The sequence below is a fragment of the Amphiprion ocellaris genome, chromosome 14 (genome assembly GCF_022539595.1).
Source record: "Amphiprion ocellaris isolate individual 3 ecotype Okinawa chromosome 14, ASM2253959v1, whole genome shotgun sequence".
NCBI lineage: Eukaryota > Metazoa > Chordata > Actinopteri > Pomacentridae > Amphiprion > Amphiprion ocellaris.
Window position 1 is genome coordinate 26,230,528 of NC_072779.1, and position 12,714 is coordinate 26,243,241.

General features: G+C 41.7%; 1 protein-coding gene across 1 annotated transcript in view; it reads right to left on the reverse strand.

The window, feature by feature from the left end:
* Window positions 1-12,714, reverse strand: part of spns2 (SPNS lysolipid transporter 2, sphingosine-1-phosphate) — a 71,807-nt gene that overhangs the window by 43,576 nt on the left and 15,517 nt on the right. The window contains exon 2 of the mRNA XM_055017264.1: window positions 7,478-7,543. Coding sequence (XP_054873239.1) covers window positions 7,478-7,543 — 66 coding nt within the window. The remainder of the gene's footprint in view (window positions 1-7,477; window positions 7,544-12,714) is intronic.

Consider the following 12,714-nt stretch of genomic DNA (forward strand, 5'->3'; position numbering starts at 1 on the left):
CATGCAGCACTACTTCTGTCAAACAGCAGCTAATTCCGGCAGAAGCTGCCATCAAGCACTTACGTACTGTAATGCCAACTTAAACCCTTTTCATTTTATTCAGTCTTACAGCTACTCTCAGAGCTGATAGCTCATCAATGCAGCTGCAGCAAATCTCTCTCCTACCTGCTCAAAGTGAGAGCTGCAGCTGGGGAGAATTACACGCTGCTACAAATACCAACCTGATTGACAACAGTGGACTGCAGCATCATTTCTTTGCACATTGCCAGCACATATTATACACATATGGTAAGTATAAAGAAGGTGCTTGATTTTTTCTCTGAAAATCAAAAAAAAGTAGCAAGATGTACATTCTGTTAAGTTGCAGACTACTTTTCAAGCTGCAGCATTAAAAAAAACATGTTATTTTTTTCCAGGGATATTTTCCTGTGGCTGGGCACCGGCTCAGATCTAGTGGCAGAGCGCTTGAGTGCGCTGAGTTTTTCTTTCCTCCCATTTCCTGCAGTAACTACAGGAGTTGCCGACTTAATGACAAGCTCCGACTGAAATGACAGAGGTCCGTGTTTGTCTGTGTTTGTGCTCTTGCATGCTACCCTTATTACTGGGACTAATGAAATATGAAAAATGGGGCTGGCGCACACATTACTGCATGTATGAGTGACACACACACACACACACACATGCACACTCCATTCACGATGATTGAAACAAGTATGCAGCAGCCCTGTCTTTGACCTTGAGAGGCTGAGGTATGCATGAATCGAGCATGTGTTTGAGTAGGAGGGCTGTGTGGTCTTTATCGATCTGTTGATGTCACTGGAAGATAGAGGAGTGGAGCAGCCTGCCATACTCTCAGAAACATAATCGATCTTCAATGGTTCCTCAAAAGGCACCATCAGCAATTAAAATCCTTGATATTTAGAGGATGGTCCTCCATATACTTATGAAGTTCTTCACTTTTGGACATTTGGTTTTCTGGCAGGTAATTGCGCAAAATTAGAGCTACAGCTACAGTCTGTTTTCAGTATCTGCATATTTTTTCAATTAATCAATTCATCATCAGAAGACAGAAATTTTTTCCCAAATCTCTAACTGATATCTTGTGATATGTTGTTCTATCTGACCAACATTCCAGAACTCAAATTAAGTGTATTATAATGGAAGGGACCCAGAAATGCTGCAAATTCTTACATTTAAATTTGAACAATTACTCAAGCAGTTATCAAGTCATATTATCAAAACAGAATCCAGTGGCCTCACAAAAAAAAATAATCATTTGTGGGGGTTCTTTAAAGTACCACTTTCTCAAACTTTTTTTTGCAGAACTAAAACAGGTTCTTCTATGGCATCACTGCGAAGAGCCATTTTTGGTTCCAGTTCGCACCTTTATTGTTCTGAGTATATGCATGAATTGTGCTCATGTGTTTGACTAGGAGGGATGTGAAGCATGTTTTTGACTGATCTGTTCATGTTGCTGGGAGCTGAAGCAGTAGAGCAGTCTTCTGCAGCATCAAGCAATCCATCAGATTTCTTTTCAGAGAAGCAGGAAAACAAAAAAATCTGTGACAGTCTTGTCACAATAAGTACTTGAGCAACATCAAAATTATTTTTAAAAAAATGCCTATTTTTAAATCTGTGTGACTCTTCCACCCCTCTTTTATTTCTGCAGTTACTGTAGTGCTTAAAATAGGGTCTGATTAGAGATCCAATAGGACATTTACATGAAAAGGGCTTGACAGCATGCTTGTTTAACCACCCTCAAAATCCTGATTGGATTTGCCGTCACGCATCTGTAGTGCTATTGGTTCATCAACAGGAAGTGAAAACGAAGGAGTGGGTGCCAATCATCACCCAACAGCTGCCCTCCTTTGAGATATGGCCTATAAAAACAGCCTGAGATGGAGGGGCGCACACACACACACACACACACACACACACACACACACACACACACACACACACACACACACGGTGATGCCGATGCATCATCAGGTCACTGCTCTATTCTTGTTGCAGCAGGAGAGAGACCACTGAACACCATCGCGATGCAATTACTTGACTTTGGGAATCAGTGTTGGAGAAGATTAAGTCCTGCTACCATTCATGACCCGAGGGAGGAAGTCACAGGTGGCTCTTTCTTCTCCCTCCATTTCCCTTCATGTCTGCCTCTTCTCTGACGTCTATAAGGTGCTAGTGGGAGCGACAACAAGGCAACAACAGCTGCCAAACTGCTGAGAGAGAGAGTGAGAGGGAGAGAGAGAGAGAGAGAGAGAGAGAGAGAGAAGGTACCAAGGGATACCAATGAGGGCAAGAGACAAAATAGCAGCAGCTGTGACTGGCCAAAACAGCTGATCAAGCACTGATAGCTCAACTTCCCACTGTGTAAAAGCAAATCAGAGAGGCCTCCAATTGAACATTGGAGATATTTGATTGACACTCGGCCACACTTCAGATGCAGTAAAGGAAGACTTCCAGACAGCCTCAACTACAGTTTGAGAGAAACTCTGAAAAAACATGACCGTGACTTCAGCACAGTGCTGAGCTCCTGCGGTTTAGGTTTAAAGCTGCAGTATTAGTCTGATGTGTTAGTGGAGCTCAAGCCATACTCTAAAAAGTAATTTAAGGTTTCTATTCCCACCATTTAACTGAATGCATGGTTGCAAGATTAAAGATAATTATGGATTTTAATTAATTTTAGTTTACAGATTTAAATTAACTGTATATTGATGGTTGGATTGATATAATAACATCGGTTCTTCTATCCATTCAACACTGTGTGTAATTTAAAGTCAAATTTCTGCATTAGTTTATATAAATCTGAATTCAAGTTGAGGTAACTTAATAAAATTAGCTTGATATCTGGATTTTTCTTCACCTCAAGTTTAGGATTTCAAGTCCCCTCATCTATTTAAACATGTCAGGATAATTTCAGTCAGACTGGTGATTAAAAAAAGCTGATTCCACTAACTCAGTGTGGTTTATTGGTTAAAAATAATTTCATTAGACAATGATTATAACTCAGAGAGATTGAAATATATTATGATTCTTTTTGTTGTTGGGCCCAAACACGATATTTTAGAGTGCCTAAATCTCCTACACCACCTGTGTCCTCATTCCTTACACCCCACAGACTGGCTGAGTAGCAGACTGACACCATGTTAAGACTGGGGCAATGTCAGTTGGTGTGTGTTCATGTGCTGGGGTCGCGTTTCAGACAAGGTGGCCAGCCACACACAGAACAGGCTGCAGACAGTCTGCGAGCTGTTTTGAGCAGCGGCTCCTTATTAAGCTGCCGCCCCACTGTAGATCCAGCCTCACTGACCTCAATAACTCTGCCTCCATGCTCAACCAGTGGAGGATAATTATTGTGCCAGCCTCCATTATGAGAGATAATTCAACCCATTTAGACTTTTTTTCTGATTTGCCTCAAAGCACTTAAATACAATAACTATAGTATGTTAGAGGGAGGTGATAGCGTTCACTCAGATTTCTCAGTCTGGTTAACAAAAGAGCTCAGAACTCCCCCCTAACCAAAGGTAACAGCATCCCGGTGAACCCCCTCTCCCCTTCCTCTCTTCCATTAACCTTCCGTGCCCTCCGTACCCTCGGGACTGGTCCTGTTCACAGCTGTGTGTGAGTGTCAGTCACTTCAGATAGTCACTGCCTGAAGGCCATTAGCACATAGACCTGTCATTTGTGGGGGAGAGCTAAGTTAAGGCTGTCCTGGTGCTCTGACAGGTCTGCTGAGTTCAAGTGAGAGCATCTCTGCCTGCTGACGGACGGAGCTGGACAGCTCCAGGCTCAACCTGAATGCCTTTGCACTAACCTGACAGACAGCTATGAACACCTCATCCTCTTACACCGAGAGCGGAGACATCAGCACCTCGGGCAGTAATCACACTAGTGCACACACACACACACGCACACACACACACGCACAATAGAAATGAACACATACCTCATGTCAATTAGTGTCGTGTGAGCTGCTTTTGAACGCATCAGTGTTGCCAAATAACAAAAATAACTGGTGCTGTGAAGGCTGAGCTCACCGCAGGGTATTTTTCCATGTGATGCCTTTCAGTGTGTAAACACCAATTTATACCAACACACGTACAAAAACATTAATGACAATGCTAATGGGCAGAGATTGTTTTACCTTTTCTTCTCTTAAAATGATTCTAAGTAACATAATAAACTAAATAATGTTTGTTGTTGGAAACAGATCTCTGTGGCTTGAAAATTATAAATTAGAAGGAAAAAATAAGGCAAAAGCAGACTTTTTTTTACAATGCAGTAATCAAAATCCAAACACTGCAGCAGGTCTGAAGGGCTCCTCAAATGCTTAGTCAGGCTTGTGTTACCTAAAAGCAAACAACTTGGCAGGAACGTCTAGATATGGGAAATTTTTCATTCCAGTAGTTCTGATAAAGAGCCAAAGAAAAGAGTCTAACCTATTCCTTTTTCAAGTTCATAAAATGGTTCAGATTCAGTCTTATGCTTGGATTGGGCAGTGTGTGGTCAGTGTTTTTTCAAAGCTTGAGGGTGACCTGGCAGCAAAGAAAAGCCTCAGCACACACAACACCCACCGCCTGTAAAACACCTACGTTGGCAGTTTAAGTTCCCAGGTGCACGAAAGCTGCCAGGACAGTGAGGAAGGAGAGAAGACAGAACCAGCCTGGCCTGCAGGTGTTCACAGGGGTGAGAATTGTTCTCTCTAGAAATGGAAATTGGGGGTGAGGGACACTGGAAGGGAAATGTGCAAACTGCAAACATACACAGAGATTCTCCCTTCCAGTATCGAGATTACGTCATCCTCCTAAACTCCTCACCTAGGCTCCCTGTCTGCACCCAACTAAACTCCCGCACACCCAGAATTCCTCAAGTCGGTGTGAGAAAGAGGTCGGCAGGGGATCAGGGGCCAAGCGGTGTCTGAACCACGACGGGCTGAGACAGTTCAGCTGTGACTGCAACTCACCTAACATGATGCACATTTTTCTGTGAGTCTGTGCCAGTGTATCTGTGTACATAACTCAATGAGCCAATGCAAACAGAATTAACACCTTTCATAGTTTCCTGTTTCTTGTTAAGAGTTTTCTATAAATGTGCGGGTCAGGGCAGACATCACCTGCAAAGGTCAGTGTGTTTTCATAACTGCAGGCACCCTGCTGATTGAAAAAAAAAACTAGTAATGCCCTTTTCTCACCCTGATGTTTTGCTAGGGCCAAGCTTTTAAAAATGTGCTTGATTCCACACATCAGGACAATCACCAGTCTGTGGAGGTGTGAGAGGCCTTCATGTAGATTTTAGTTCTTTCAAACGCCAGAATGTATTTTATTTCTTGACTCCCGCTGACAGAAAAATGACAAAGTCTATGAAAACATGCATAAGAACATGAAAGAGACCATACGTAAAGGAGCAAGACTGGATGACAGAAAATATAGATCTCCATACTTGAGCCAGTTTGGGTGGAAATGAGATTTGGAAATTATGAAATAGCTAATTCACTGTTCAGAAATTATAACACTGACTTCTTTTTCCTGCTGGATATTTTTGTCCTTAACACACCATTCAGTCAACCCAAAGTTAGTCTAAGAACATCAACTGAAGTGGAGGAAAACACTGGGCTGCATTCTTCCCCCCTGAAACTCAGACCTGCCTGCTTGTCCTAAATGGCACTTTGTGTGCAAGTTTGTTGGTGTTTGAATGAGTCTGAGGGCACACAGAGACAAGACGGGGGCTGTCCTCCACTCAGAGGGCTTTGCAAGGTGTCTCCCTAAAAGGTGAATTCATTGGGGTCTTGAGTGGAGCAGGAAACCCTGCCCTAACCTCCTTAAAGTCTCTGGGTGCATGCAGCTTTCAGGAGAACAGCCTGTCTTACTCTCAGCTGTTTTTCCTTTCTACTGACCTGCCCTGCTGTGGCTGCTGCTGCCACAACTCCCTCACTTAGGTCACCCTGTGATGCGGTGGTGTTGGGTGAAATATACTTCCACCAATGTATTAAATGTTCTTGGGAGCATCTACACTAGTGTGCTATATTTTTGCAGACATAAAATATGGAAAGTGTCAATATATTTATAGAGTTATAAAACTGTGCACATGCAAATTACCTCTAAACTGTTGGAAGTTCAACTTTGTAAAGCCAGGGTTATAGTTTCAGTCCATGAAGGTCTGTAAATTTTGCATTCTTCCACAAAAATCTACATGGACATCGGCGTGAAACCCAAAATTTGTGTCTGCACAGAAAATGCTACAAGGGCAATAGTGTGCATGCTTAACAGTAAGTATGTAAGCACAGAATGTATAGATATGACCTACTACCCTCCAAGCAGACTTCTGTAAAGTAGAAAAGTATTATAAATAACAACAACTTTGTCCCTGCCTGCATCCTCCAGGGAGTGTAATCAAGGCCTAATATTCTTCAAATCAGTGCCGCAGTGCTAATGGCTAATGGTAGTCCTGGCTCAGGTGGTAGAACCGGTTGTCAAAGTCAAAAGTAAAAGTCAATCTTTTTATAAAGCACATTAAAAAACAACAGCAGTTCGACCAATGTGCTGTACAATTAAAGCTGTCCACTTATCAAGGTTGGCGGTTCAGCCCCTCCTGTTCCATGTGTCAAAGTGTCTGTATGAGACTGAACCTCAAGTTGTTCCTGATGGCAGGCAAGCACTTTGCATGGCAGCTCAGCCCCCTGTGGTGTGTGTGTGTGCGTGTGTGTGTGTGTGTGTGCGTGTGTGTGTGTGTGTGTGTGTGTGTGTGTGTGTGTGTGTGTGTGTGTGTGTGTGTGTGTGTGTGTGTGTGTGTGTGTGTGTGTGTGTGTGTGTGTGTGTGTATGTGTGTATGTATGTGTGAATGAGAAACACATTTAAGGTTGAAAGGTGCTTTATAAGTGTGAACCATTTACCAGTGTGGACCATCCAATGGCATAGCATTTTACATGGAGATGCAAATGAACTCTTGAAAAAAGTGGATGCAGTCATTTAGTTTGTCTTTTAAAAGGGTTATACCTACAAGAATTTATACCTGTTTTGCTTTTGCAGACTTGTAGAAAGGCAGTGGAGCTATTTTTTACATTTCCCTCTGAGAAATCTTAAAGTGATTTTGGTTTAAATGGCATGATTAGAGCACCTTAATATGCATAAAGGAGAAAGTTTAAAGATATGAGTGAGTGATTAGTGGGCTGATTATGTAAGTAAACTACATAATACATAGCCTTGGTATTGGTAAGTTGTTCTGTCAGTAACTCTGTGACTGTTTGTGTGTGAAAACACAAAAGCATGGCAGGCATGTAAGCTGTTAGCTGGGACTTTACAGAGCCTGAGATCAGAAGACTGACTGGAGATGCAGCCTCTGCCTATCATTATTCCATCAATTTTAAATATGATCTGACTTACACAATAATTACACTCGTCGTGAAGAGAACGTGTTTATGTGTTGAACTATTTTCATACATGTATTTATAGGATAAAAGGAGACTTACCTGTTTGTAACAAGCCGATTCCACTGTCAGATACTTCGTAGTGCCGCTGGATGTCAAGCAGAACACCTGTAAACATGAACAGAGGGAAAACATAAATGTGGTGTCAAGACATATAAACAATCCTAATTGCAGGTATTGAAACACTGAGGTCTATCTGACTTACAGATAAATTAATGCTGACTTTATGACTGTCTTTTGCGGCTTGTGATTACTGTTGGACATGATGGATGGAGAGCACTCAGAGGTTGTCATTCACTTAACATCCCTGAAAAGCAACATAATATCCCTGATAAGTGCTCTCTTGGCTGCCTTACAGTGTAAAACTTCCGTAGAAGGCTAAGAAGACTTCCCCACAGGGTGTTTTTTAAGAGCAATTTCTGGTGTTAAATTGCTAAACACACTCCCCAAAATCACGCTTTCTCTGCTGTTAACCTCTCACTGGCTGGTGTGAACCGCTCTGCGGAAGCACAGCGATTGGAGCTGATTTAGGTTTTACCAGAAGACACTGCAGCCGACTGTGTGAGGTCAGTTTATGTGGTGGCTCACATCAGTCATGCAGACGTACAGCAGCACCATAACATCGCACCACTGTGAGAGACCACAATATCTTTGAAGTTGTCTCAGTCCTGTTACTGTAACTCAAGAGCTGCAGTACTGGAATTAAATAAATTCACATACTGTGCAGCTCTCTAATGCCTTTATAGAATGAATGGAACCTGGTGTTCGGCCAATTGTAGAACAGCTAATGCATGAGAACAGTTGAATATCTGCTCATCACAACACTATGACTTGTCTGAGTTCATTGTGGCTTGCATGTGTGCAAAGTCTCATAAACTTTTGAACACACCATAAACATCAGAGAATCAAGATGAAAAAGATCAAGTGGTGATAAATTAAAGAATTCCCTTTATGACTGCTATGTAATTTTAAGCATCAATAAACAAGAAGCAACAAGTTTCATCAAATGAATTGTACTCCTCTGGAGACCACCAGCTTCAAAGTCGTATTTTCTAACTAAGAAGAGAAAAGGAATACAACATCTTGCTGCAGTCCAGTGTGTTGTGCTTGGTGGTGCTAGCTGTCTCTGTGTGAAGCTGGCAGCCTGGTCCTGGGGATTGCAACACAGCTCATGAAAATGGAACAGAGGCATGACTAACATTTTAAGGAGCTGGCTGCCTCTGATCTGTCTGTTCTCCTTCTGTGAGCCCCGAGGACCAGAATCACCTGGCATAAATAACCAGACCTCTACACTAATGCACCTGTAACTTTCACAAACGCAAAGGGGTTTCGTCGTCTCAGGGATTTTAAAATGGATGATGACAGGAAAGATCACAGCCAATAACTGCGTTCAGAACTGCAGATACTTCTTCTATTCTCTTTATTGGTGTCGCTTGTCTGTTTGTCAGCAGAAGGATGCAGTGTGGTTTAAGGCGGTGCGACATACAGGCAGGTGCAGGTTGGACTGTGACAGGAGCAGAGACGTTCGTCAGATTCCTGTCGGCTGAGTCAAACCACCTGCTCACATTCTCACACTACAGCCAGCATTCTTGTTTAAGCGTTACACCAACAACTATTTGTCTTTTTTCTCTTTCCTAATAGCCTGACTTTAAAGTGCTTGCATGCTAGTTATCAGTCGGTTTCAGTGAAACCCACAGTTCAGCCAATAAGCTACACTATCAACAGTGAGGAGAAGCTCAACTCCTCATAATAACAGCGTTCATTGTTAGTGCTGACAGCAGTCAGAGAATCATGCAATCATGCAGCAACTGCATCAGAGAAGGTACAACATTACCCAGATCCAGTCTAAGTGAAGGTGAATCACACAAAATTGAACATAACAGAAAATATACCATATATACCATCATTCTAATCCTTATTATACATCATTTTCCTTTCAAATAATGTCCAATTTTTTTTGTTTGTTTTTAGTTTGATTATTTTTTGCTTAGTTTTTAGTGTCAGCTTGCAAAAGAACAGACAACCACTTGTCTAATTACAGACTTTGTTGCAGACATTGTTTCCAGAATTGGCCTGTTTTTTAAGGATCATTTACTTTTGTAAAAAAAAAAATTACATTTAAAAACTATTTTTGAACAATTTTTTGACAGTGTGTGAATGCAATCAGAACATTAACTTCATACACTTCAGGAGTTAAGTTAATTCTCCTGTCTATAGGACAAAACTACTTTAAGCAGGTTGAGGTTTTCGGAGCCCGTTATCCACGCAGACACAAACAAACACTGAAAGCAAAAGATCCTCAGGTTGTCATCTCTACATGCCCTTGGCAGACAGGTTGGCTGTGCCTCCCCCCTTGTCAACCCTGTGAAACAGTGACATAAGTGTTTAACACTGCATTGTACAGCTGTACTGTAATTAGCCTTGAAGAAGAAGTGCACACACACATATACACACAGCCTGCTGGGAGGGGGATTTTTATACCAGATGGTGGAGCGTCCCTCCTGGACAGAGTCTACATTTGTCTGAGCCACACCCATCTACACTTACCACACAATTACCAGACAATTAATAAAGGTAGAGTTGGCAAAATGCTGTTTAAGCCTAAGAAAACAGAGCAGAAAATGTTATACAAACTAGAGCTACAGCCACTGTTTGATAGTATCGTGTTGACAACTTAAACAAGATAAGAGCTATGAAAAACATGGAAAAATATTGTATGAGACGTCGATATGATGCACAAGCAGCTGAATTCGTTTCTATTAAAATAAGAGATGGGACTCAGATTAAAGCAACAGTGTATTATATGAGCTTCAAGTGCAACGAGCTGTGTAATGGACTGTGCTAATCTTTAGGGGATTACAGAAAGCCAGCAGTTCTGTGTTTGTGTAGCAGCCTATCACAAGTACCATCTCTGATCACACTGAGGCCTTTACATACTCATCACTCTGCCCTTTAGATTTGTCTTTTGTAATGATTAATGAGTCTTTCAATGATTCTTAATCATTTCTTTCTTTCACTTCAAGCTGAGATATATAAAAACATATTTACATGACTGTGGACTGTAACAGCCAGGCCTTGAAGATACACAGACATTCGGGGATGCATCTGATGATGAGTTACTACAACACTCACCCAGACTGGCAGCGCCCAGTTTAGTTGCCATGGCAATGCTGTTCGGGTGCTTGCAGAGATAAAGGTCAAGAGACCACAAAGGAACACAGCTTTCCACATATCCAAACTACACTTTTTTTAAATAAAAAAAAAAATCCTCTTTGCAATTTCAGTCAAGTGATTCTGATTCAATGTGAAGATTTCAGCAGCAAATTTCTCACGTTGCCATACCTACTAAGGTGTTCCTAAATTACACATACAACACCAGAAATACTAAGTATAGCACCATAGCAACTGGGAAAAGGAAGATAGTTCATAGCCTAGCTACATATCAGGTCACTACTGCCATTGTAACAACCTAGCACATGGACCTCATGGATCCATTTACTTTAGCAACATTAATGAGTATCTCAAGTCTCGGCCTCCAGGGGGGTCTGTGTGCATCTGAGCATGATGCTGAAGCAAGAAACAACGCAGGAATGTGGATCTTCCTGACAGCTCACAATAACCACAACTACTTCCATCTTCATTTAAGGTAATAGCGCTCACATAACTATGCACTCTGACAGCTACTTGGCAGGCCACTCCCTCCTGAATGTACTGTACACGCCCTGTGGTTTAGCTTCAAAGAATTGAAAGAAGAAAACTTATTGAGCAGAACTGAAGAAGTAGGTTGTGACTGATTTTATTTTGTTGCATAGTCATCCTTTACTGCTGACCTGATCTCTGACGTGTAATGGCCAAGAGCCACTTTTATGTTTCCTTTGACACTTCAAGACTTGCTTCATGAAGTTATTACGATGCCAGGTCAAAAAGTTGGTCGATTTGTTCACAAAGCTCACAGGTCAGACAATTGCTGCTGTTACTTTCATAAGGAGAAAAATTATGCTTTAATAGGCCAGGATGAATCCATTATTTTTGGCAGAGGGAGGAACAGACAACCTGTAAAGACCTTGTGTTTTCACAGCTTTGAAACTACTGGAGACTACTGTCTAACTTATTTAACATTTACTAAACAGTTACTCAGAGTTGGCTCCAAACTAATTGACAGCATGTCAAAGAACTCATTACGGTGGCTGCATTTTGTTCAAACGGGTGGCCAAAAAGTCGAATGTAAACTCTGAAAACAGCAGTTTACATATCACAGCTCAACAACTGGCATTGCATATCATCTAAAAACAGTAAGCAGAGTTCTCTGCTCTGACTATCATTTCTCTTTACAACAATCTAATATGCTGCAAAAGTAGCTTTTTGTATATCTAATTCATTGATTTGGGCTAAGTCAAGCTGAAAGAGTAACTCAGGTCTTAATCTAGAGAAAACATGCAGACTTCGATTGTTGAGTAGGTATGACTTCATCCAGCCAAGACTGTCTTTGGTTTACTACAGCCCTAATACATACTACTGTATTGGCTGTAGTTGCTCACTGCAGTTACAACACAGAGTTGACACAGTCGTGTGCACTGTGGAGCTGACGCTTATTCCACCAGCTCATAAAGTCTGCTTTTATGACTATTTTTTTAAGTGTAGCACGAGAAGAAATGACTCAAATTGGTGAACGTTAACATGCCACAAATGCTGCATTCAGAGCGATGAATGGTGAATGATGATCCTCCGATATGAACAGTGCTTTTTCTACAGCTTTTGCTTTTTCCATTATAAAGACACTAGTAGACTGTTGACTTTACTGTACAAGCCAGAATTTCTAAATTGGTGTAGATCAAGGAAACTTTAGGAAACAGAGACAAACAAAACAAACAAAAAGACCACACGTGTATTTGTTGCTGCAACATGATGCGGTGATCCACAGATGTTTAAATGATTATACAGTGTGTTGTTTTTGCAAGGCCAGCTCTCGCTGTGACGCAGACCATCAGCATTGCTCCTCTGAGACCATCGTACACTCACAAATACACCATGGGTGAAAATCCACCCATGCATACCACACCCAACACAGCCATACACAGATGCACACAGGCAGGCCTCCATTAGCTTGCAGAGGACCGATTTCATATCAAATCCCCAACGGAGACCTATGGATCCCCCCTGGTTCTATTTCTGCTCAGAGAAACTAGGCTAAGAGGAAGGAGAGCATAGCTGTGCGGAGTGATGGTGAGACACAGACATAGAGCAGAGGAAAGAAATAGGTGGTGTCTACATCAGGTCGG